Raw genomic sequence first — 27,233 nt, 5'->3', positions numbered from 1 at the left:
TAAAGACAACTGTTGGAGTCAAAAGAAAAACTGTCCTGGCAGCCTTACTGAAACCCTTTAAATACTCAGCCCATTTCCCCACATGAAACATATTGTTCCTGACATCAGGATTTAATTTAAACAGCAGTCTATGATCCTGCTAAAAACACAAAACAATACTCAGCCCTGAAAATCTATGTCATCAGTTTGTCAGACTTCCCTAAGCTTCTGCAAAAGATGAGATTGCAGTCTTAGCTCTAAAATCACAGAACTAATTCTGATTCTAAACACATCTTAAATTGGTCTCAACAACACTACTCCTAATTTACACTATTGTGAAAAGATATGATGCCCAAATTCAAATGGCTGCATTGTTGACTACTTATCAAAGACTGAGGCCTGAATTCTGGTTGCACTTTTCAATCAAAAAAACTCCAGTGATTTCTACAAAATAAGCATGGCGTAAGTAAGATGAGAACCAAGTCATTCAATTTCAAATTAGGAACAGACACAGGCAGTTTTTTGGTGTGGTTTTTTTTTTCAAAATTTGTGTTCCACTAACATGTCAGTTGTTTGTCAAGCAGCTGGCCAAATGATCACACCAGCACAACTGTATAGACATTAATTTCCACCCTGGACTAATTATAAATAGCAGCTAGACAGAAGAAATATCCAAAATTAAAGTTGCTTAGCGATCTCTAAATATATCTTTTACATTAGGCAATTCCCAGCAGACTTAATAAAATATTCTATTTTTTAATGGAAATCAGATTCTTGACATTTCATCAGTTCAAGCTACATTATTAGATAAATACAAACAATATCGATCCTTTGGGAAAATCAAAGTGTTACAGCAGCCTTCTCCAAAATCAAGCCAAACTACAGAGTAGCTCTGCAATTATCTCCTGTACAAAAAACAGAGAGTTGCTTAAAAGGCAGTAGAACATTTTGTTTTCTAAATCTTGGTATTCCAGGAAAAATGCCTGGACAGTGTGGGAGGGGCTAGGCTAACCTGAACTACGAAAACAGGACTAGAAAAACAGTTTCTAATAGCTCTGAAGAAGTAAAAGATTAGATATCAAATTGATTTTTTTTTTTTAAAAAGGAATAGCTTTCTGTTAGAAGACACACAATTTCTGAACTCTGTTTTATATGGAAGTTTGGATTTTGACAAATCTGGTAAAGTATCAAAATGAAATGTTTCATCTTTCTTGCTTAATTTCAGCACGGTCAGAATGCTTCAGTTAGATAATATTAAAAGCCATACAAGATTGAATTCTGAAAATTTTTTTAAATTTAATTTAAAAATTTATATCACATTCCTTTAATTTCTAATGTAGACTTCATCTAATAATTTGTATTTATGTTGTATAGTTTCAGCATTATCCACACAAAAAGTCTGAACATTCTCAGCTTAATGGTTCCAAAATTCCCACTGAACAAAAAACTGGGAAATAAACCCAAATTCTGAGATACAAGAATTTTCTTTGGAGAGAACACTCTGGTTCTTGAGAAGTTCTAATTGGGTTGGCCACTCTACTTGGCCATCACCAGTAAAGAAGTATAACTTGAAGATGGGGGAGGATATTACAGGAAAGGAAGGAGGACGAGAATCTGGACTGTAGAGAATGCATTTTAAATTCAGAAGAGACCAAGACATGAGAATGAGACTGGAGCTGTTAAGATGAAAAGCTTAAGAATTGAAATACAGTATAATTGCTGCAGAAGGAAATTGTCTTCCACACTGCCAATGCTATTTCAACATTAAGCAGCAGGTGTTAATAATGCTTAAGTTTTATAAGGCGGAATGATGCAAAAATTGTTACTAGGATAAGGAAGACAAGGCACAGAACACGGGCTGCAAATGCTGAACAGCAACTTGCTAATCTTCATCTCTTCCTCACTCCTCTGTGCCCTGCATCTATTTAATGTTTTCTTAGTCTTCTACCTTCCCTTTCTTGGCTTTATATCATTTTTCACGTCACCTTCTTCTGCTTGGAAAAACCTCACAATGAAAGTTGGCAAGGCCACCTTCTTCGCATCACTCCTGGAGACCCATCTGCTCTGGGAAGCCTTCCATCTGTAAGAACTCACTCTGTGTTTTTTCTGCACTGTATCGACTTCTGTCTCGGGACTGTGCACTTCGCAGGGTGGGGACCCCAATACTGTCTGGCATATTTATCCTACCATATAGTGACTTCTTTCTCATACAGTCTAAGTAATAGCAATAGTCAAGAACAGAGGAAAGTCACATCTGTGACTCAGCCCTACAGAGAGCAACAGGGAATACAGTGAATGATCAGTAACTGATCATACTTTCAACTTAAAAAAATTCTGAATGGTCCCATTATAAAACTGTAAAGACAGAGGGACTCACCTGGATTTCCTCTTGCAATAAACCAGTAGATTATCAAACAGAAAGAACATTCTCTCCTGGATGTTTCCTGCTGAGATTTTTAACAAAGTCCCTTGGAGCAAGAGCTGTGTGCAGATATCTGTCAGATTTGACCCCTGAAACATTGAAAAGAGATATTGTTTACTTTTAACTTCTTTTGTGTGTGAGCAATGAAGGATTTTTACTAGAACACTGCATGTTATTAAACTGTGAAATAACTGATGCACTCATAAGGAGGAAGTCCTCAATTTCTTAATGTGGCTAAACACAACATGTTTTCTCTGGATTACAAATTTTTTTTTTTTTTTTTTGAGTCCTCATACACTACAATAAATCTGCCCTATTAAACTCCAGGAGACTTTTTCCCAAAGATATCTTTCACTCTCAAAGCAGCTGTATTGTGAGTCTCTCAAGACCATTAGTCTTCTCTTCATACTCTGAGCTATCATTGCAAGTATCACAAGTGATAGCTTTAGGAACGCTTTATAAAAGAATAATGGTATTTCCGTAACATTGTAGCTCTGATACCAACATACGACGCTATTAACCATCTCTCTGCAAAATCATCTCAGTGGTGATATGTCTCTCCAACTCTTTTTGTTAGAAGTATATGCAGGTGCTCTCCTTTCCGGAGTTCTAATAAACACATGCAAGTTAGAAACATAGCCATGAAAATCAGAGGTTGGGTCCTGGACACTGTGCTAGCTACTATGTACAAGCCATTATATGCACTAGACAGCCATAGAGATAACTGAGTTTCGTGTTCAAGACGCTTCAGCCTATGAGGATGCCCAGAAGCTGCAAACCACAGAAGATCACTCTAAAAACATTCACTCCCCAAACTGCTACTCAGATTATGCCTAGGAAAAGTGATCATACAGTCCTTTAAATGGGGCCCTCTAGGACAAAAGCAGTTGGGCTCAAATGAAAAACAACTATAGGGCTGTCCCAGGTTGCTCTCAGGACAGGCAAACTCCAAGTGACCTCACATCCTGAATGCATACAGCTGGGAATCTGCTCCTCAACTGCTCCATGGACTAAACAAGATGGTTTGGCTAAACCTTAGGCACTAGCCTTAAATTCCTTGATCTAGTATTACTTCAAAGGTACAAGAGCATCCTATCAATAAAGGTTCCTTTTCAGAAAAACTCTCTGAGGCCTTGGAAACATTTACCACCCAGTTCTGGATCACTCATTAGTTTTTAGATTTCTCTTTGAGTTGGGAGGAAGCACATCCGAGGGTAACAGTAACTTCCTTCCACAGTCAGCATGCAGATAAGGAAGTAAATTAGATGGTATGCCCCACTGCCTTGAGTCTTACTGGAAAAGAGAACTGACTTTGGATTTCAAGACATTTATTATCAACAAAACTGCTTGATTTCCAAAGGTCCCTTAACCCTATATTCACAAATAATAGAAAAATTTTGTAAAACACAATTTATCCCACTTAAACTGAAGACATCTCTGTACATAGGCATGAAATCCAGCTCCATCTGTAAAGTCACCCCAGAAAGATCTGTTTGATTGATTTTAGACATTGCATGAGTGATTTTTTTTGGGGGGGGGGGGGGCGGAGAGTTGAGGAAGGCACAGTCTGGTCCCATCAAGCTATTCAGGGAAAGTCACTGAATTGAAATCAGCCTTTCTAAATGCAATGCAGTCACTCTAAAGGTGTGAATGAAGCTCTGATTACATGATTTTCTAAACTGAATCTTGCCAGCTGTACTGTCCATGTCTTGCTTTTAGTTAACAAGGAAGCAGCTATTCTTTAAAGGCTGCCAAGTATGCAATACCAATTTGTGTGTTTCACATATGTGTTTCTATACATTCTGGATAGAATGATGCAGGAACTAGCTAGATGCAATAGTTTCATCTACTGTGCCAATATGTTTTTATTTTCTTAATCATTCCATAGAAAGAGTTAATACACGTCCAGAAATGAGCACTTGTTATTTTGAAAATGACCTGTTGACCATTATTATCTCCAGGAGAAATCACTGTATCTCAGAATTACGACCCCAGAGGCATACTAACAAATACACAAATAGGAACAGATACTGACTGTACAACATAAAAGCATGCTCCTCATGTGGTTTGCCCATGCAAAAACCTGGGCTTCAGAGCACCTCAACATCAAGTATTTAGTTTTCTGAAAGATACCGAAATACAGCAAAAGTAATGAACACAGTGACACCAGTAATTGGAGTCAATCTTTTACTGACACAGGAATTGCTGGGTAAAATTATCTGGCCTATTTTGTGCAGGAAGTGAAAGCAAATTATTGCAACTGTTGCTTCTCGCCTTAAGAATCTAAGAATCTTTATTTTTCCATCAGACCCATCATGATGGTATCTAAACACTGTTGATGCATTTCCTGTTTGCTGTTGACCTAGCTACTTCTATACTATTTATACCCATTTGAGAGGTTTTTCAATAGTAAGAAACAGAGTAAGTAAGAATATTTATTTAATATTTTCAGAGTCAACACAGTATTTCTCACCTTTCCAAGTGGGACCAAGCTGCAGGGAAAAAAAACCCCAACAAACTCAAAGAAAAAGAAAGCATCATAGCTAGTAGAACTGCAAATTACAGCCAATTATAAAATGATTGATCTGCCTAAGCACTAACATATATCTTACAAGTCATGCTGTTCTGTGATGGGGGTTTTGCTTTTCTATGCATTTCAGACTGGGAGAATTTGAGGATATGTAGCAATTGTTCACTAAAAATAATTCACAAGGACTCATGAGAAGGAGCTCTCCCCACAGAAAAATCAATATATAATTAACAGAAACAGCATATTAACTTGTTCTTCACTAAGCAAACAAAAAGATTGTATACAAAGGTTGGTCTTCTCATGCATCCTCTACTTTTCTTTCCCCCTTTTTTAAACTAGTCTTTGTTTCCCAGAAAGGTTAACCAGAATCAAATCGACTTGCCTGAGACTAATCCACAACATACATCTACAAGGATTCTGTGCATTCCAAAAGAATGAATCTGAGCGGAGTTCATTTTGATGAACAGATCTCTGATTAAGCTGCAGGCCTTCAGCAGCTTCCCAGATTTGGCCTACTTTAACACATCCCCTCATTATAATCTGTCTCAGAAAGACACTGACAGGACGATGCCAATATATGCTCAGTATATGACAGTGACAGCGACAGTTGTATTAGGAGATGCGGATTGGAGGGTGGAGATGTTGAAGAAAAAATGTTGAACTGATGAAATATCTCTAAAAAACAACTACTGCTCTTAGTGAAGTTACAGATGACTCGCAAGCACAAGCAGAAGAGACTCTGCAAAAGCAAAATGATGTTACGTTGTTCTTCATGTTGGAAATATTGAGGGTGGCACTGATGGCGATAAGATGAAGATCAGACCAGGGATGGTCCATTGGGACAGCTGGAAGGAAGTGCAAAGTCATAGAAACCAGTGAAACTGCTGGTCTGGTTAAACAGAAACATTAGACAAGGTGGAGCCTGTTCCAAATTATGTGAACAAATTAATGCCAAACTTCATGCTGGGCTGCTTGCATACTCCCCCGATTCAGGCTACATCCCTTATAATCGTAAAATACTTGGTCATAAGTAAGCTGATCTTCACTTCTTTTTGACAGTTTAGATGCCTTGGATTAAAACAGTTGGAAGTTGTAGGCCTTGTCGAATTAGTATGTATGGTATATAACCGTACGTACAGGGCACCAGTGTTTCAGAATCCATATCCATGCTAACAGAAAAGGGAAATTTTCTATTTCATAGGAGAGACTGCCATCAGGTAAACTAAAAATAGGCGTCAATTTGCGTTATAGACTTCCTCCTCCTACAGCCAGCTCTGTGGCTTATAGCACTGCATTGTTAAGCTAAAAATTTCTTTAATTCAGCAATTTCGGCTTTCCACAGAGAGAAGTTAGGAGCCCTTCTCATTAGGAATAAACTGTGAAATGCATCTGAAAGAACTAAAAACAGTTAAATAGCACTTTGCTCTAGAGTCATAATTTGTAAGACCCCTAGCACTGTGAAGATATTAAACCGTCAGTTTCAAGTTTCTTTACGTGTACAGAAGAAAAAAAAATGCCATCATGTTGAGCATTGGCCTATATGTGATGTATAAAGCTAGTTTTCCTCCTTTTAATGTGCCACTAGAATAATTTAGAGATGTTCTACAGCTTACTGGGATGGAAAAAACACTTCTTCCTTTTTGAAATTTTGAGCTGAGTGACCTATGAGACTTTGTTACCAAACAGTGTATATAAAACAATCTGAAAGGGTTTTCAGTCCCAGAATGTTGTTGTAGATAAGTTAAACCCTAATAAAAAAGGAATAAGTTTGAATACCACTTCATTTATGACATTATGGACACTTTAATCATCATGCTTCAGGCTCCAGAGTTCAAACCATACCTCTTGCCTAGATGACCCACGAGTTGCATTGATCTGAAATAGATTTACCTACTTCTAGAAGTCTTGCTCTATAGAACATTGTATGACTTTGTTTGCTGAGCTTGCTATCCAAAAATTACACAGCTGGATATCTGGGTTGTTCTCACGTCTTTAGCTGGATGCCAAGAACATCCTTCAGGGAAAAAATGAGCATGGTTTAAAAGATACACGAACGATAAAAAACAACCCAGAAGAGTCATGGAGAGCACCCAAGAGTCCGAACATGAGCAAGTTTACATGACCTCTAACAAAATGTCTTCAGCTAAGAAATCCTCAGCTGGCAATGATCAGCCTTGACATTTTAAATGTCAGTCTCACTAAATGCCGACGCCAATCTCTCCATGAGACCATTTAACACCACTGACTTCCTATAGTGCACCTCCCAGAGGCTTCCAACTCCACTGATTCAAGGGCCTCAACTAAATTCATCACAAGATAACCTGCCAACCCTTTGCACACCATCCTGACTTCCCAGTATTTCTACTGAGTAGCTCTTTTTCCAGACTTCCTCCTCCTCCAAACTTCACGTCCTAGTTTCCTCCCTCTCTTATTTTTCTCCCTTCCATAGTAAATGCTTCTACCTACACAGATCCACCTACTGACAAACACATCACTAGAAACAGATCCATGAGTAACTTAACTGGAGCAAACACAAATATACCACTTGCTTTCTGATCTAATCCTTGCTAATCTAACCTTTATCTTTTATACAGAAAATATGTATGAAGTGAGCTAACTTTCAAAGCTCCTGGAAAAACTAAAGGCTTGTAGGAATATAAAGAGAAACTTCTGTCATTTAGACCAGTCCTGATTTCATCTTCTAGACCTCTTGGTCTTTCAAATGAGATCTGTCCATTTGAAAATTCAGTCCATTCTAGCTGTAACACCTTCCTTCCTTTCATAATCCGTTTGTTCTGCTACAATTTAGCAGCAGCCTGCACACCCAAAATAAACACTAAATTCTAAACTTGTCAGAGTGATGCCACCCACACCTTCAAGAGCATTTACACATCACCTAAGAAACGGAAATCCCTGTACACAGTATGGGTCACTAAACTTCAGCCCATTAAACTTCATAGCAAACTGCCTCCAGGGAGCTTGCTAGTCCTACATCATACCTCCCATCCTTCAATGTGGGACTGCAACTGTTCAAGGGCTTCCAGTTTCTCCATCTGTCTCTTGGTCTCGTTGATATTTGTGCAGACTGTCTTCATTGCCTGCAATGCATTCTGGACAGCTGGGTGATCAGGATGCTTAGAGGGAGTCCTTTTAGCTAATTCCTTTGAGAAAAAAAAAAAAAAGAAAAGAAAACATGCAATGTGAACTTAGAAGTGGCTCATAGAAAGGCACAAGCATTAGTGTGCAATCCCACAGGAAAATGCCAGAACCACTGCAAAATTAAAGAGAAGTTGTGGGCATGTTACTGTAGATGCTGTTCTCTGTTCTTCATCTGTGCAAGGCTGCTGTTTTATATGAATGCTGCTATATAAATGAAGCTATCGCTCACGTTAAATATGCCGAATTAAAAGAGCTCAAGCGAAGTATGTTTTGCTGTGTCACATGTGTTTGCTTCTAGTGTGAACCAAGGCCAAACAAATTAAAAGATTACATAAAAAACCACACCGTCTTCTTCAAAGACAAGAGATGGACTGTTGACCTAGCCATGGTCTAGATGCTATACCAGCCTCAGTGATGTGCATTCAGTATTTCAGTGATGTTGGATCAGGCCCCTTTGATCAAATAAAAATTCTGCCTATAGCAGGTCTTACCAGGAACCACTAGAGCTATGGACGTGGGGTTCTCCATGAACTATGGCCTTACAGGAATACTGCTACGCTGTATACCCCACCCACAGTACTTAAGGAAACGATCAGGTGTAGATTAATCACAACCCACATGAAGCTTTAGGACCGAGGTTGTTTAGATCTGTAACCAGCAAAGAAATGCACCAAAGTGCAAATCAAATTTACCAAAGAGTGGAACTGCCCTCATGAGAAGCCTGTCTCTTTCCACTGACCAAAGAGGGATTCCAGTGAAATACCTCTCCTAACTCAGATACCTCAGTGTACCAGGTGTCTGTACCCCGGCACTGGCACGGCGGAGCTGCAGGGGCCCCTGTGAGGAGAGGTGAGGGGCTGCCCTGCGCCGCTTCCAGCCGGCTCCACAACAGACCCGCAGGCAGGACCCGGCTGAGCCCATCGGAGAAGCCAGCGGCGCCTCTGTGAAAACGTGTTTAAGAAAGGGCAAAATGCAGCAGGGCAGAGAGGAAAAATGTGTGAGAAACAGCCCCATGAGCACCAAAGCCTGAGAGGGCAGGGGAAGAGGTGCTCCAGGTGCCAGAGCAGAGATTTCCCTGCAGCACCTGGAGAGACCAGGCTGGAGCAGGTATCTCCCTGCAACCCATGGAGAGGGCCATGACAGAGCAGATATCCACGCTGCAGCCCGTGGAGGACCACATGCCGCAGCAGGTGTTTATTCCCTGAAGGAACTGTGGCAGGTGGATAGTCCATGCCCAAGCAGGTTCTCCTGACAAGAACTGCAGCCCATATAGGACCCATGCAGGACAAGGCTTATCCTGAAGAACAGCAGCCCACGGAGAGCTAATGCTGGAGCAGAGAAAAGCACGAGGATGAAGAAGCAACAGAGAGGAAATGTTACATGCTGACTGCAATCCCCCATTCCCCGTATCTCCTGCACTGCTCAGGGCTGGGGGGAAAGTAGAGGAGTTGGGAATGCAGGAGTGAAGTTGAGTCTGGGGAAAAAAGTGGGGGCTGTGAGGAAGGCGGTTTTGTTTCTCACTACCTAAATATATTTTAAATGGCAATAAATCGAGTCAAGTCTGTTTTGCCTGTGATGGTAAATTACTGAGTCATCTCCCTGTCTTTATCTCAATTCACAAGCATTTTTTCATCTTATTTTCTCCTCCACCCTGTCAAATAGTGAGACTGAGAGAGCAGCTGGGTGGGCAGCCAGCAGCTAGCCAAGGTCAACCCATCACACGCGGATAAGCACCTACAGCTCTGTGCATGATGAGTCTGTGTATCCAGAAATTGCAGGGAAATTCACTAACCAGATCTCTCCCATGCTTTTATGTGTCAGGAAATATAATAATCATTTTATGAAGGAAGAAATTCATTTATAGAAGAGTAACTTGTCCAATGGCAAGTCACTTGCAGAACAAAGACTTTCTGGCACTCAGTTCAGTGTTTTAACCTCCAAGACAGGCCCATGGCAAGTGGAGAGGGCTCCCCAAGAGGCAAAGTGGGAAAAAGTGCTGAACTGGGAAAGAGAGAGGCCAAGAGAGCAGAAGGAGTTTAGCAGGGACTCTTCCGCATATCATGGGGCACCTGTTTTGACCTCAGAGATTAACACAGAGACGAACAACATCTCTGCTCTGAAGGGGTTCCTAAGAGACTCTGCTTCACTTGATTCAATGCACAACAGCCCAGTTTAACACTGCCCACTGAAAAACAGCAGTGGGAAAACTTGGGACCTGACAATATTAACCGGTTTGGCAAAAGGGGTAACCACTGTCAACTCACAATTAATCATTTTTTAGACCAATACTATTTTATAGTCAGCCACAATTGGATAAAAATATATTAAAGAAACCTTAACTAAGTCCGGTAATTTCATCTTGATACATAATACGGTGTTTGAGACCCACATTTTTAGATTGTCTGGAATATTTAACTTTCTCGCTATGTTCTGTTTTGCCTCAACATGTTATTTGGTTGTTTAAAAGTCCTGTGTCTAAATGGCAAACTGCTGCTGAATTGCATCATTTTGCATGAGACACAAGTATAGAGTTTGAATATAGTCTGAGAGCCTGCACAGCACTGTGGCTGAACGCAGCTAAATTGCTTCAATCCATAGTTCCCACAGCTAAGGGCAAAGACAGCCTGTTACAGTTGTTGTTCATCCAAGATAAGTGATTACAATCCCCAAATGCCTGTCATGGGCTCCAACTAGGCTTAATCTGTGGTCTGATTTGTCTTTTGCTTTTCCACATCAGCCTGTTAACCTCAGCAAGTGTCTCTTCACCACACAAAATTTTGCCGTATTGGCATTAATTTTAAGATCTTTGTGCCATGCTGTCTTGCTTGGCGCTGACATACTCTGATTTCAGGTATGACCCCGAGTATTACTGGGGCTTGCCTTACCTGAGTTAGTTGCACAACCTGTAATACAAGCACTGCTCCTAAACTGAATTATGTCCATACACAACCTCTACATCAAATTAACTCTTACTTTTAGGCTCTAGTTACATGGCCTGTCAGAGAGTGGAGGGATGTGGGCTGAAGTTCAAGTTCTGCTGAAGCTTGCATTAACTTACAGGGACTATAATAGCTGCTAATCCAACCATTTTGCTAATCCAGACACTCTGAGCTACTAAATCAAGGATCTTTCTCTGTCCTAGTGTTGATTCATAGATCTGCTCTACAAAATTCTTTAGACAGAAGTCACCTTTAGCATGTGACAGGTTTGTGCATACCTAACTGTACTTTTCTACTAGCAGGAGCAACTGTAGAATAAATAATTAGACTGTGAGGTGCTCACATACCAGCAAAATTGGAAGGCATATTTGAAAGGAGGAAGCTAGAGTTAAAAGTAGTACAGATTCGTTTCAGCCTTTGCACAGACCCTCTCAGTGCTTCCTCTCTGCTTCCTCACACTGGTTGGAGCAAGACTTAATTCACTAGGACTAGCAACTATCTTGAGACCCAGCATTACAGAAGTGCAAAATCTGCATCTTGAGATTAAATTAGCTGGCCACTGAGACTCCTTTAAGTAATGCAAGAGACAGGTCTCATGAGAATCAAAATATGGCAATGGGAGGTGCTCTCATTCCCACATAGACAGATCCTGGAGACAGAAAAGCCCAAATGAAGGGATGGGAATGTCAGTGTTTGTCCAATGAAATGTAACTATTCAGTTCTTTGCACAGATTTGGTATTTTGAGAATTTACTCATAGCTACAATTTCTTTTTTCAGAAAATTATAAATGGAGATTGACAATGACTCTTGTCAGATGGATGACAGAGGAGACAGGTAATGTGCTGACAGCTGAGAATCCCATTAAGAGAGAGGAGTTAATGATCTTAAACTCTTGGCTGATTTACAGAGTAACACATCCACAAGAAAAAGAGGTTGGCTGCTACAAATGTCAGTTGATATCACAAATTAAATTCCCTATGGAAGTTTTTACTCTACTTCTGCTGAAGATAAGGCCAGGGAAAGTAAGTGTTCAAAAAGAAAAGGCAGGAGGGAGGTGTTGCACTTTGGTGACACTAGCCTCTACTCCATGCTTCCAAAACAGAGTGCAGAATTTTTGCTACATGACTTTCATTAAAAATCAATGAAGTTCTGCAGCTCAAGTGTCACCCACACTGCTTTGGAAACAGATACGTATACACTAGAGCTGTCTAAACATCCCTTTCTGAAATATCACCAGGACACAGAGAAAGAACTCTTCATTCACAGCAGGCCTCTGCTGCAATGAACACAGCACCTTCCCCACTCCTGCTAGCTGTCTGCAGTTCTGCCCAAGGAGCAGGAGAGGAGGCTGGAAAAGGCAGGGAGGGTGCTGGCTGGGGCAGTCAGTTGCCTCAACAGCATAAGCAGCATAGGCAGCCAGAGAACTTGTCCTACCACTGCCTAGTCTTAAGCCATGTGAGGAAGAGCCATGCTGCTCTGACACTGCCATTCCCCAAAAGAGCATAGCCTAGCACTTCTGAAATACAGTCAGGGAGCTCTGGGCACTTACTTATTTTAGTGACAGATGTGTAAACTCTGAGTGCATTCAATGACATTTTGAAAGGCAGCTGAGAGACAGAGCAGATGGCAAACCTTGCGTATGACTGTCTTGTCCTCCATAAAGCTCATATATATTGATGTCTGCAATTACTATCTTATGTATTGCAACTTGTGCACTAATAGGGCCAGGAAATGAGGTTGCTGCCACCTGCAGAAAACTATTCCTTGCAAAGTGTTTCTTAAAATAATTCATAAAACACATCTACTTTCTAGCTACAGACTTGTTAATTCTTCAGACTAACCAGCAGTGGAGAACAGAAAAGCCGGTATTTTTCACAGCATCTATCATCTTCACCATTATCCTTTGACTTTTCTCTCTCTCTTTTTTTGGGGGGGGGGAGTGGGAAGGTATTCCTTATCATAAGCTGGGGGGGGGGGGGGGATTATCTCTGTTCTTTAAAGAACTAAGACAGAAATGGGAACTGTGTCATGTCCTCTGGGCACAGAATTTTCCTTTTATTTCATGCCTCTTTCATAGCTGCAAAGATTGAGGTTGTGACACTCGTAACACCTACACACAGAACACAACTCATTTTACAAAGAGAGTAACAGAGCACTTGAAGACATCTACATCCAGCTGTAATGTCCTCCTGAACAGCATACAGAAGGGAAGGACATCTACATCTGATCTACTCAGAAATACCAGTTTTTGATCATGCAATGTAGTAAAAGGATTTCCAACTTAAGTATTTCAATCTCAGATGCAGCTTTAAATAGCTTAAGGCTAAAAGAGTTCTAAACATGATAGAATATAAATATAAGAACAAAATCACATAAGAAGTAAGACATATCAGCTGCTTATATATGGGGTTTGTGCTTAATCCCCCAAAACCCAACCAACCAACCAAAAAACCCTACGAGGAGAGAACTTAGCAAAAGAACATTACACAGGAAGATGCAAAGAGGTGGCAGGAGGGGTGATGAGTGAACAACACAGGCAGGCAGAGGAAACTAGAGGTTTTTTAAATGTAAACACAATTTTAATATTTCCTAGAAAAAAGGATGTTATTCTGCTTAACTGATGTTTTTTAAAAAAGAAGTCTTTGTCATCTTTCCCTATGTCCTCCCTTGCCATACAAAAACGACTGTTCGGGTACTTAAAACTGACAACTGAAAACATATTTTGCAGCTGAAATTTACAAGTCTCTATATTTTAAAAATTCCTTCTTCCTATCTTTACACTCCTGAGGACACTCAGGCACAGCTTAACACAGATTTTGTGCAATGAATGTTAACGCTGTGCATTGACTGGTGCAAATCATTGCTTGCCAGGTTGTCTTGCTTTGCACTACAAACCAGTGCATACATAAAATACAGTTTCAGAGGTACATCCGTTGGTTACCTACTGAACATCTCAGGGTTACAGAGATAACAAAGACAGCATATTTCTTTGCTTATCAGTTCAAAAAGTTGTGTTCAGCTCCAAAATGTGCTTTTTTAAAAAATAAAAAGGACTCAAAACCCCACCTTTTTGTGAATATAAATGTTTCCAGGAGTTTTAGATTTGTATTTTACAGTTTTTAATATTTGCTTGTATTAAAATTTATTTTCCACTTAAACTAACCAGAAAATAAATGTTATACCAGGCTCTATCTGTGTACCTGCCAATCATAGCAGGTTTTTTTTATTCTGTATATTTTTAAAATTTGTAATTTATGTTAATGTTTCTGCAGGGTAAAGACTAGACAAGCAACAGTAAATCAGTAAAACAGATTATATTCAATGTGCCATCAAATCTACAACATATGCTAAATTAAAATGTAAAAAAAAGTTTCCAATTTTATAGATATTACCAGTTATTTGTGATTATATATAAAAAGTGTGGAAGACAGAAGTATGATTTATAAATTGGCAGTGTTCCTTACAACCCTGTAGGGTATATATAGTTTTTAACGTTGTGCTACATAGAGTTGGATTTCAACCAGGCAATGTCATGAATCTAAGAGCAACACCACTTTTCTTGGGGGGAAAAAGGAAGGGGAAAAGAAACCCCAAAATAAAACAACAAAAAAAACAAACCCCCAAAGATTAAATATATTCAATCACAGCCAATTGGAAGGTTCTATTCCTTAACCAGCTCTGACAAGAATGGAGAGGAAAAAGAGGGAAACAGTGAGTTAACCTTTCTTCATCTTGTTCTGTATCCGCATCACTGGCTTCCTATCTTTCCCTTTCAAAGTCCAGGCACTGCATTTATTAAGGTCTGTGTGTGCCTCACTGTCAGGCTTTCCCTTTCAAGAGGATTCTGAACCTGGTCACTCAGCCTTTTGCATCCAGGTTTTTCTTTCCCTCCTAGGGCCAATGAGTCTTCCATCACATGAAGCAATACATAACTACTGCCCTAAATCGTTCATGGAGTTGTGTGCATTATGAGATATTTTTAAAGGATCAGAGGTGGAATGTGCATTTCTGGCTGAGTCCAAGCAATTCCTTAAGAGAATAGACATCAAACAAGAAACAACCCCTGTGACATGCACTGGGCTATCAGGAACCCGTAGGGGTGCGGCTATCATGTGCTGTACATTCCTCATGTGCTGAGAGGAAGGAGACAGAAAGGACTGCTCCTAATCCACACCCCCAATGGTGTGATTAACTCATGATCACCACTCCCCTAGGGTTTTCTTCTTGCTGACATAAATGCTCTTTATTAAGGGAAAAAGGCTATTTTTGTTCAGAGACTGGTTTACACAACAGCTGCTTCTACTCTTAAGTAGTATGGTTCACACTAATTAATACAGAGTCATACAGTTATTATCAGTAAGACACAAGCTGCAGAGCTGCCTTAATCCAAAACGTTCTGCTAGAAATATTTACTTGGCAAGCTTTCCAGTGTACCTACACACACTGGAGTTAAGTCACACACGCAGTATATGCTCTCAAGGTCTGTGCATCTGTTTGCCTTTGCTTCTTCTTACCAAATCATAATGCCCATCACAGCAAGCACAGTTTTGTTTTGTTTGAGCCTAGTCCAAGCCCCTTTCTCACTTTTAGGGAAATTTTATAATGAACCTCATTGCTAACAGATATTCAGAACTCTTACATCCTTCCCCAAACAGATTTCAAATCATTTGCTGAAGTTTCACAGCAAGAAAAAGAAGTGAAAGTCACATTAGAGAGGTTTTGGACTGGGGATAAAACTAATTTACTGACCAACAAATTCCGTACTAATTTTCTTGCATGCTGTCTGAAGCAGACAAAAACAGTATTAGGGAGAAAAATATTATTACTTCTCTATTTGCACAGAGATTCTGAACACCATGGCTAGGTTTGAGTCCCACCCTTCAAACCATATGTAAGGCTAGTAAATTAGACAGAAAGAAAGCAATCAAAATTTTACAACTAAAAAAACCCCAAACCAACCGATCAAACAAAACAAAACAAACAAACAAAAAAACCCCAAACCCCACCAAACCTGTTTAGAGTCAGCCACTCCAAAGCTGCAGTTTGGTTCACAAAAAATAGAAAATATAAATAAAATTGAAATGTATCAATCACCATAATTTGATTAATTGTTTTGTCTCCATCATTTGTTAGTTCAAAAAACCAAACAGCTTCATCAAAGGATAAGAAAACATAAGATCACCAACTGCAGGATGCCATACTTTATTTTGTATATTAGAAATTATTGGTACTATATGCTTAAAGTGTATCTCACTTGGAGATACTCCAGTATATTATTCATTAAGTAACCCAAATTAACCCCATGCTAGATGCTATGATTCTGAAGAATACTCACATACAGTATTAATAAAAAATATTTATAGTATCTTAAATATGTGCCTTACCCTAATATTTAGGTTGACTTTCAAACACAGACAAGTCCGAATAACTTTGTTCATACTATCTTTATCAAACCTAACCACTTAGCTATACTAAGTAGTTACGCTATAACAAGGTCATATCAAAGTTAAGAGAAAATCTGGATGTTCACTAACTCTTGCTAAAAACAAAGCAAAAGAGAAAAGTAGGATAGCTCTGGTCTACGACTTCTCTAATCAGTTGGAATACAGTAGTATCTGTTTGCCCTGGGAATTAGATAAAATAAGATCCAATCCCCATGAATACAAAACAGCTATTTCAGGAGCAATAACTGCAGTTCAGTAGCAAAGGGAGAGCAAACACTTAATTTGAGGGTTGTGTTATTTTTAAATCTACTCCCCCCCCCCCCCCCCCCCCCCCGCTTGGAGAGTTGCATTTTCCTGGTCAGCACTAACAGAATCAGCTTGTATTTTCCCTTAGCTGTTCTCATGTCTGAAACATTTGTGTCCACTCTGGTAATTTCATGCTAGCAAGTATCAAACAAGTCTTGAATGGGATACAATTTATTCACTATGAATTCACTGCCTTTGAGAATCGCACCTACACTTTCTAATGGTCACAGGTATTTCCTCAGCTGGACAACCCCTAGTAATGGTATTGCCTCACTGACTGAGGCAGATCAGTTGCCTAACCAAAACAAAATTCCCCTCACCTTTTTCTTAAAACTTTTATTTCCTGCCCAGGAAATTTCAAGTACTGAACAGTGTGCAATTTATATCAGCCTGTATGCAAAAAGAAATCATAAAAAAATGGAATGCAACATCACAAGATGCCTCATCACAGCTCCTCCCATTCACTCCCTTCATGGCTATTTGTTCGACAAGTATACATGGGTCTGGGTCAACCGCACCAGAGCCAAACACCAGAGTCCCCACCCAGAAGGTAGGCACAGTGTTGGCATCAGAGAACAAATTTATCTTTATTCTACCCCACTGTGGCTTGAAGGCAAGCAACAGTTTCAGTCTTAGCCTTGCTGGTCTTTCAAAGAAGGGAGGTTTGTGCCACCAGGCCTTTTGACATAAACAACTGCACATGCGTGAGAAAGTGGAAACCACCAGTTTATTTCCACAGGCCAATATTTGATCCCCAGAGCCCAATGACTTCAGTTGCCATTGAACTTGGAAAGATTTGAATTATTGTTTAGAAACATTTATTTTGTTCTAGTCTTTTGTTTACTAGCCCTTTGCAAAACAAATTCTTAAAGAAAAGCAAGATAAACTGGTCCATTTGTAGCTCTTCAGATACCTGATACAGAAGCCCATACTTTCTGAAAGACCTGCCCTAGAATGATACAGAGGAATGGGAAAATTTAAGATGAGGAATACCAAAATGTCATTGCACTGATGATGCCACTACCTTGTAATCAAAGGTGTGTGTTTCTTTTAGGTGTGTTTCCATAGCCAGCATCCTCATGGCATTTGAGTAAAAGCCCCAAGATTTCAGGAAAATTTGTAGTATTGGCAGGTTCTGCCATTCTAATATTTTGAAAAGCTTTTAAAACAGAATAGAGATTATAAATTGCAAGTCAAGCTTCTGTCAGTAGATAAAAAGTCTACAGATTATTCAAACTCATAGAATTCTACCACTCATAATCACCTTTTCCAAAAAGTTTAGAAATTAAGCAGGTCTAATTAGCAATGGGTGATTCAGCAACAAAGTCATACTAAAAAGAGAAAAAGAAGAGGCACTGAAGTACAGAAGAAATGTAGGGAATTCTCTAAGACAGAAACGTGCATGGCTTAGAGCTGAGATTGCCAAACTGTGCTTGAGAGATGACTGGTGGTCCACATATTGAGTGGTCAGATCTGATACATGAAACCGCACTGACTTCACAGCTACTTCAATGACACAGAGCAAAATATAAGAAATATGGAGTACTAACAGTGACCTTTTGGTCCAAAAAGTTTGGAAAATGTTGGGATAAAACTGGTTAAAGATCACTTTTAGATAAGCATAGCAAGGGTACACCAGATATTGACCACTCTGGCTGGATTAAGATGTCTCCAGCATGGAATAAACAGATGAAGGAACCTGATCTTCAGGTTCTATACTCATTAATGACTTCCTTGATACACCTTTTAGTAACAACACCAATGCAGAGATCAGTTCAAATTTAAGAACCCAGCTACTATTTCCTCTGGTTGAAGTTTCTTGGAAAATAGAAAAGGGATCTCTGTAAGGAATCAAAACAATCTCTGATTTTCAGTCTTGAACACACAGGTAGATAACAGTCACAGAACATACCACAGAGTGAAACCAAGAAAACAAACACTGTCAAAATACTTGGTCAGGAATGTACATTTTAAGGTCCCCACATCCCCTGGTCTGTTTACCACACTGGATGCCATAGGAACTCCCTTTCTGTGCACACGCATGTTGCTCACATTCATCATGCAGATCCACAGACTGAACAGGCACCAAATTGTCTCAGCACAAACTCCAAATAAATACAGTGGACTTAAACTGAGGCATCATTAGGTTTTCAATTACCTCTACATAACCAGTCCTCTCTGAAGATAAATCCAAGCTGGAGCCACTTACATGCTTTCCTGATCTAGGCATCCTTGCCCTGTCTTGACTGTTACTAATACTGTGGAAGAAATGTTTGTAGCAGTCTCACACATTAGCTTCTCCTGCTATGTGCCTAAATTGCATGTGCTTTTGTTTGTTCAAACTCTAAGTGGAGTTGTGGATAGATTGACTGGATTGAAAATCTGGCCGTACACACATAAATCCCAGTTGCTAGGTCCATAAGGGACAGTGCATGAGTGTCTGCTGTAAGATGGGTTTGTGCACAGCTGCATAGACAACAGAATGATTCCACCTTTAGGAAAGACATATTTTGAAAATTTGGCTCTGAAAACTCCAAGTGGATGGAAAGAAAGAATTTAACCATTTATCAGATGAAACAAACAATTTTAAATGGAACAAAAGATCAGTATTGAGCTAACCAGCTTGTACCTGTGAAAACCCTTAATCATGCTGAATGCATGGACACAGCACTGCAATAGCTTTACATGACATACAGTTGATTCATGTGGTCAGCCTGTGACCAAAAGCACCAGCTCACCACAGAATTCTTACTTTCTTCCACAACTCAGGAAGGGACCTTTCTTTCAAAATATGAGGCAATTTCTTCTTACATTTTTTATTAATTAATCTTCTTTTAGTAAATGTAATGTTACTCTGATTGAGAAAGAGACTGACATCACTGAAGACTGATGACTGTTAGCCACAGAGTAGCTACAAGGCCACCAGTGATGCAAACTCTCCCAGAAACTGCTTTTTCCTTTTCCCTCTTCTTGTCCCCACTGGGCGCGTGACTCAGCCCTGACACGGAGAAATAGCAGTCAAGTTAGCTCTTTTCAGGTCTTTAGCTCCTACAGTAAAGAATACTAGCAAGGGAGCCAATTAGTGCCAATTGCAGTAGTCATTTCTGGAATGACATTCATCCATTGGGAACTCATCTGAGACAATCAAACAGTTTTCAAACAGGCCGCCAAAACAGCTGTCAGATGATACAGGGTTTTCATCATTACTGACCTGAACACACTCAAACTAGAGACCTTGTGATGAAAGATGTATCCCATTTAGAGTCCCCAGAGCCATCCAGTCCCTCAGAACACTGACACAATTCTATCTGAACACAGCTTTTCAGGAAGTGGCTAAAATAGCACTCAAGCCTTAGTAAACATCTGATGAGAACTGAAGTCAAAAGCCATTAGTTAGTTGGTAAGTTACCCTGTCTGGTCTACCCACACCATTACAAATTTTAGCAGCCTGTCAGCATCAGCCAGCTTTTTGACTGTACCCATAAAAAGCCATTTTCTTCAGAGATGATCCAACTTTTAAAAGTGCAAACCAGGAAGGTAGTACTGACAACAAAAGTCAGGGCTAAAAAAATGCAGAGTCACTTGAAGAATAAAACGACCATCTGGAGAAATACTTTCTTTGGTTTACCTTAAGCAGAAGTGGATATTTGCAAATTCTCTGAATTGGAGTCAGCAGATAACCCTCTAGTGGAATGTCTGTCGTCTTTCTGCCTCCCAAAAGCATGCAGCCCTATAATCAAAAAAGGAAACCAATGTTACCTCAAACACAAAGCTTTCAGATGCTCTTTGACGTGATTTTGTATTCCTATAACACGTATTACAGTCAGAAAGCTCTTTGCCACACCTAAGATACAGGAAATGGGACTTCATTCACCACTGAAATACAGCCATCAAGCCTGCAAAGTTCTTCGTGCATCAGCAAAAGAAAACATGCTGTGGATAACAGTGGCTATGTAGAAAGGTATCTTCCCAGAGAAATATTATACAGCTGGTGACTCAAAAAAATGTTGTAACAATACAATGACACTCAGCTAACCTAGATGTACCATTATTTAAAGCAATCCAGCCTACCCCCACAATTGATACAGCCATTTGTCTTCGTTCACTATGCAAAATTTGCGCTGTTGGTCCAGAAAACTCTTGAAGGCTAAAATAAAGCCTACTGACTGGTAATCATGTAACTAACTCTAGTCCAATCCTTATGTCTGAAGGAAATCAAAGTGGAATTGAAATAAATGAGTCATCTGCATCACATCCACCAATTCTCTGGCAAAACATTATGTCTAAGCACAGCTGGACAAACAGCATGGGTGCACTGGCTGGCTAACGAGTAGACACATAGCTCTCAACCAATCACAGCACATGTTGCTGCTTGCCCCCCCAAAAAAAGCTATGGGACATGCAGGCAAGGCTACCTTGTAGGCAGGAGGTACAAGAGGCAATGAAATTTAAGGACATCAGGTTTCATTAATTCAGATGCTCTTAAAAAAAAAAAAAAAAAAGGTTGGGGGGCCCTCCGCATTAATTTTGTGAAGCTCTGTGACTTCCAAATAGAAAGAAGGTGAAGGGCATTTCTCTACCTAGAAAAAACTACTACTCTCCCAGTATTGTTTAAACACAGTAAGGAAGGGAACAAGTATTGGACCAATACACCAAAGAAATCCAAGTCCAAATTCCAAATAGATTTTAGGTTGAGGAACAGAAGCAACAACTTATCAACACTTGCAACACTCACACAATGACTTCACACAAATTGGGGGGGGGGGGGGGGGGAACGCGTGCATTCCAGAAGAATAATTTCACAGATAAATTTGCGCACACTAGCTCAAAACAAGTGATGCTCAACTTCTCAGTAGATCATGGAAATTAATTTCTCAGGATTGACATGGAAGGGGAGTATAAGAATTGGGTATGTCATGAAAAAAAAAAAAATCTACAGTCCTTGACCTGTCCTTATTTTGTCACAATAATCTGTAATCTCTATGATAAACAAATACTGACCTACTGTAAGCTTTTTATACATTTCCCTGAAGACACTGTTATTGGCTGCTGCCAGACACAGGTAGTGGACTCAGAAGGACTTCAAATCTATTTCAGATAAACTAGTCTACATTCCTATGTTTGACCATGAATCTGGACAACTCTGCTTCAAAATCGTCCCAGTTGCAAACCTGTCCTGTCAACAGAAGCTGAAGTTTAAATTCAGTTCAGCCAAGATGTGCTTGCTTTGGGGCATCACTGATAACATTTTCCCCTGTGAAATGTGTTCTGTGGCTCAGACACAATGATATTTAGTGGGTTTTTGGCTGTAGTTCAACAATCCTCCTCTTAAAGGAATGTTCACAGACATCATACATAAATCTCATTAGTCCTAACTGGTATTTTTACAGACAGTCATCTGTAAAATAACCCTTCCCCAGGCTATTCTAGATCTGTGGCATTGGCTACCAGCTCACAATACTCCCTGTCCAATTTTCCAAGTCTCGAGTGATTCAGTCCTTCCCATCTCTTCTTTCAGCCCTCTCTCTAGCTCTCGGCTCAAAACTGCCCTTTAACACTTACTGATTTTTCAAACACATTCCCACATTCTATATTTCAGCAGCTGTGAGGGGGCAATCAGGCCAAATCTATCCTCACAAGCAAAGCTTTGTATTTTAATGCAGCTTTCGCTGCATGGTGGCATTATAGCATTGGCTTTAGGAGGCAGTGGAGAAAAGAAGGGAGGCCTGGAAGAAATTACAGCAGCCACAACAAAGTAGATACTTCAGCGTAGCCTCTCCTCCCATATTTACTGCTATTTTAAGAGTCTCTTGGATTCAGGTGGTGTAGCAAGCCACAGCAGACAGTGTGACATCTTTTACGTGCCTTGTAATCAGTTTGCCAGCTGCTGCCGGTAACACAGAGGCAGGAGGCTTTTGCCAATCCAGTGGAAGTCGAGAACACTCTGAATGTGGGGAAAGATGGTGTTTACAGCACTTTTGTCTCTCCTCTTTCTCATTAGTTTCCCTCAACAGAAGCACCCAGAGGAACTCACGAACAAGGAAAGGGTCATTTGGTGACTCAAACTAATGGTTTAACAAGGTTCATTAAAACTCAGACATGACAAAGAGATTCTGACTACCCAATAGCATGAGTGCTTGTCCCTGCTGCTCCCTCTGAGGCCTATATTTTGTGGCTAAAAGAATGTTCTGGCCCTGCCTGTGACAGACAGTTATGCAGAAGTTTTCTTTTGCTGTACTATATTGGGAAAGAGCAGACCTTTGGCAGAAAAGAAGAGCAGAAAGAAGAGCAGAAGGAAGGGCAGGTCCTTTGCAAAAAGACAGCCTTTCTTTTACCTCATAGCATTTACTAAGGAAAAAAGCTAATGTGCTGAACTAGTCCCTCACCTACATGCCAGCCCCATTCCAAATGCCATTCATCCATGGCCAGGGAAACAAGACATCCAAAAATCAAGAAGAATTGAGGTGAAGGCTAAGTGGAGAAACATCCAAGAAAAGAAAGAAAAATAAGGAATATTGGGCAGAAGGCACTGTCTACCGGTTGTTTCTCCTCCCAGCCCTGCCTCTATAGAGGCATTTGAAGGCTGTATGCCACCGTCCCTCCCAACATGGATGCTAATACAACATGGATTGGATGGGGAGTTAGATCATTTTTGATACAAGCAGCAATGACACAGTCAAAACAGGTCATCCAGACTACATTTCTTGCCCACAACTGGACTCATGGGAAAACGGGTGTCAGAAGCGGGCCACATTTTTCTGGTGGGTCTGCAGATGGTGAATTGGTCAGAGAACTGAGCAGGGAATCAGGTCCACTGGGAACTAGTCACAGCCCTGCTGCTGACTTAATGCATTACTCCTTTCACAATCTTTGCTCAAATTTTCTGTTGCTTCTTTTGGGGAGAAAAAAAAAAAAAAAATCTTCCCTGTTTCCACTGAAATCACTCATACCAGAGCTGTGCTTACTTCTGTGCCTGAACTCATCAGTGATTTCAATACCTATCCATCCTGAGTGCTGCATACCTGGAATGGGTAATGCCTGCAAAATGCCTGGCATTCCTGGGATACCATGGGTTATTATGAGTACAGTGCAAAGTCAGATCATTAAGTCAAGAGTGCTAGAGACGGTACTTACCAGGAGGAATGTTCTCACTGTTGGGATCTTGTTCAATTCCATCAGCAGTCTGAGTGCTTTCTCGTGGTTGCTACAGTACTCCTCGTACACAAAGAATTTGTCTTTCTGCAAGGAAAAACAAAGTAACTTATTGACTCAGACAAAACTGGAGTGACTATTTCGTCACAGTCTGATACAAAATTCTTTACAAAGGGGTGTGCACTCAGAGTGGCATTAGGGTTGCAGTATACATGAAGTGCATGACACACTAATGTGAATAATGTAAAGAAGCGTTCCACTAATTCCTGACTTACTCTATTGCAAGTTAACATCAGCTTTCTGAGCACAGAGACTTCCAGCACTTTTCCTCTTAATGCATCATTGAAATAATATATTCTTTGCTGAAAGAATGGATTTTGCTATTTCAGGGACACTTGCATGTGTGTCAGAATATTCCAGCAGAGTAGCCAGAAGCAGACTAAAGGCAGGAGCAAGGAGGCTGACATTTCTGAGCTGTACTGACCACTCCTGCAGGAGGAAGGAACAGAGGTGGCTGTGAAGAACCAAGGCCTGGAAGAAGCTCAGAGATCTGGAGGGGAACTGTAACACAAAGCAACCAGCTGGAAATCCCCTGCCTTTCAGGGCTGAGGGGGAACCCCAGTGAATTGGCTTGTTCACTTTTTGTTCTGAAACAGCAGACTTCACTATTTCAATGCAACACTGAACAGTGGGTCGGCTGTCCATAACAGTTTCCCTAAATGGAAGAATTTCATCAAATACACACAAAATAACCAACATATTACAGAAATTAAAGGAAGGGAAAGGCAGCTTCACAACTAGATAGAGGTACTTACACTGGAACATGTCACACCCACCAGCACATGCAGTGGAATGAAATCCCCCGTTAAGAAACAAGGGTCAGCTGGCAGCACCAAGTTCTGCTTTACTGATATCCAGAACCAAAGATAGTGCAACTTCTAACTAAAATTATCAGAGATGCTGAATCCATTGCAAACATCAGATATCTGGAAACACTGAAAAGATTCACAAAAGCAGCAGTAACAACTATTTCCATGCCTGAGCAGATCAGGCAAGGAGCAAGTTGATCCTTTCAAGGCTGTTGGGAAGGGCTGAACTTCCAGCAGCTATGTTATGAGATTCCAGTATTGCACTCACTGGAATAAAAGTGGGGTTGAGAGACTGTATTAGGCTTTAGTCAGGTTAAATGATTCAGAAGCCAAAAAGACTCGTCATTTTTTGGGTGCTTCTCACAATAGTAGTTTCTTTCCTGGTTCAGGTCAGCTTCTATGCCACAATGCAGTGCCATGCAGAGGTAATCTGACAAGCTACTTTGCGTATCAAAAGTAATTTAGATGCATTAGCGTGGCACTCGGCCAGAGGTAATATGCAAGGCCTTCCAGAGCTGGCATCTCAGGGCACCATGCCATGTAGACAACACTCTCCAGAGTTTGTTGTGGCATTCAAATCATTCATTTTCTGTTCAGGATCCTGGCCTGAAAACATTCTATCTGAACCTTTTAATCTCCCCAGAACTAGGAAGTTAACTTTTTTTGAGTTTTGATGGGACTCCTAGCACTCTTCAGAAATGTAGAGCTTCCTGTGTTAGCTGAAGATATCTGCAGCATCTAGCTACTTTCAAGACAGCTCATAGTGATCCAGACAAAAAATTACTGCCAACTGAAGGAGTTAAGTAACATGAATCCATGGGAATACAGCTGCACGCACTGGGCATTCCCTTCATTATTGTCACATGGAAAAGAAATTGTGTTAATATTAGTTTAGGAGAATTTGACATTCTGGTCAGATGCTCAATGTCTAGATGTACATGCTCAGACACTGTAAAATGCTTCTGGGTTTGGTTTATCACTAATCTGATGAATTTTTTTTCCCTCCTTGTACTTCCAAAGGAAGAGTTGAAAATAAATAGATGGATGTCCAAACACAACAATGGTACAAAGCAAATAAAACAGCCACCAAGAGTATGGTGCAAAGAGCTGGAATGCACATGTTTGAGACTTTTATCCTTCATCTACAGCTGTTCATATTAGTACTGGAGTTTAATACCGGGAAGCTGAAAAGAAACAAAGGCTTCTGACCACCAGATGCAGGAAAAGGCAGGGCTGGGTGCACAGCACAATAGAAAAGAGACAATTGAGAGGCATGGGATTATATGCAACCATAAAAACTGGAGAGTTACAGAATGAGAAGACATCTCCTCCTCTCACCTCTCCTCAACCCCCTGGATGCACACAAGCAGCATGCTTGAAACTAAAAATAGTAACTATTAACACAACAGCATCCGTTACATCAATGCACACAAAATGTCATTGCTCAGGTTTCTGACTGCAGCTTTGAGTGCCTGGAGTTTTGGGAGGCTATATTTAGATCATGACAAAATCCCTTTGCTAAAGCTCAAGCCAATACAATAATTATACACACACCAGAGTGCTTTCATCAAGTCTTTTCCAGCTGTCCCTCATGCATGAGACCCACAAATATGAGAACTATGCTTTAAATTACTCAGTGTCTGAAGTGTTTAATTTCCTCTCTGGGTGACATTCAGTCCTGGACTCTCCCATCCCCTGGTGAGGAAATTATCAGTTACATAATTACAGATGTTAGCCCAGGAATTCTGAACCTGCAGTTACTCTATATTAAAGTGCAATTATGGTCAGAGATGTGACCACATAAAAATGGCACCTTCTTACTCAGCAAATCTGCTGGATACACAGCTAGACCTTCTGATTTTGGTGACAGAAATAAGTCTATACTGTTCTTAGTTTGGTTAAAATAAATCTTTAACCAATAGTTTATTCTCCCAATATGTTATTTTGGGTCCATTACAACTGCCCACAAATTAGTGCAAATTTGAAAATAGTTTTGACTAGAAAAAGCAAATAAGACATTTGGAAAATTGTAACAATTTTATTTGGACATATTTTTAACAAGGCATGGCATTTTCTTGTTTCAAAGCAGGCTGAAACCAATTTTGTCAACATGAAAAACCTAAACAAAACAGAAGATGTAATTCTCAACAAAACAAGATCCCTGATGACTTAGACAGTAAAGGTGATCACTCATCAGTGATGAGTGAGTCCTAAAAATGAGAAGAAAACTTGTTTCCCTTGAACAAGTTTCTAGCTATTACATCACCAAACCTCTAGCAATATGGCAATATCAGAAATGAAGCATCTGTCAATTCTCTGCCCTTCTGCTCTGCAGGCAGCCGTACATTTTCATGATCTGCGCAAGAGCCTACGCTGATGAGGTGTGATTTTTCCAGGTTTGGTATATATGCTCTCTTTGATGTTAAAGACTT

The 27,233-nt window shown here is 40.2% G+C and overlaps 1 protein-coding gene across 2 annotated transcripts in view; it reads right to left on the bottom strand.

Annotated features, from left to right (window-relative positions):
- The window catches only part of PREX1 (phosphatidylinositol-3,4,5-trisphosphate dependent Rac exchange factor 1), a 173,343-nt gene that overhangs the window by 64,228 nt on the left and 81,882 nt on the right, over positions 1-27,233 (bottom strand). For both annotated transcript variants that reach the window (XM_069805851.1, XM_069805844.1), the window contains exons 4-7: positions 23,915-24,019; positions 20,409-20,510; positions 7,931-8,092; positions 2,357-2,490 (exon numbers count right to left, since the gene is read on the bottom strand). In XM_069805851.1, the coding sequence (XP_069661952.1) occupies positions 2,357-2,490; positions 7,931-8,092; positions 20,409-20,510; positions 23,915-24,019 (503 nt within the window). The remainder of the gene's footprint in view (positions 1-2,356; positions 2,491-7,930; positions 8,093-20,408; positions 20,511-23,914; positions 24,020-27,233) is intronic.

The sequence above is a fragment of the Haliaeetus albicilla genome, chromosome 2, assembly GCF_947461875.1.
Source record: "Haliaeetus albicilla chromosome 2, bHalAlb1.1, whole genome shotgun sequence".
NCBI classification, from domain to species: Eukaryota; Metazoa; Chordata; class Aves; order Accipitriformes; family Accipitridae; genus Haliaeetus; species Haliaeetus albicilla.
The sequence above is the reverse complement of the archived record's forward strand: the minus strand, read 5'-3'. Positions and strand labels throughout refer to the sequence as shown.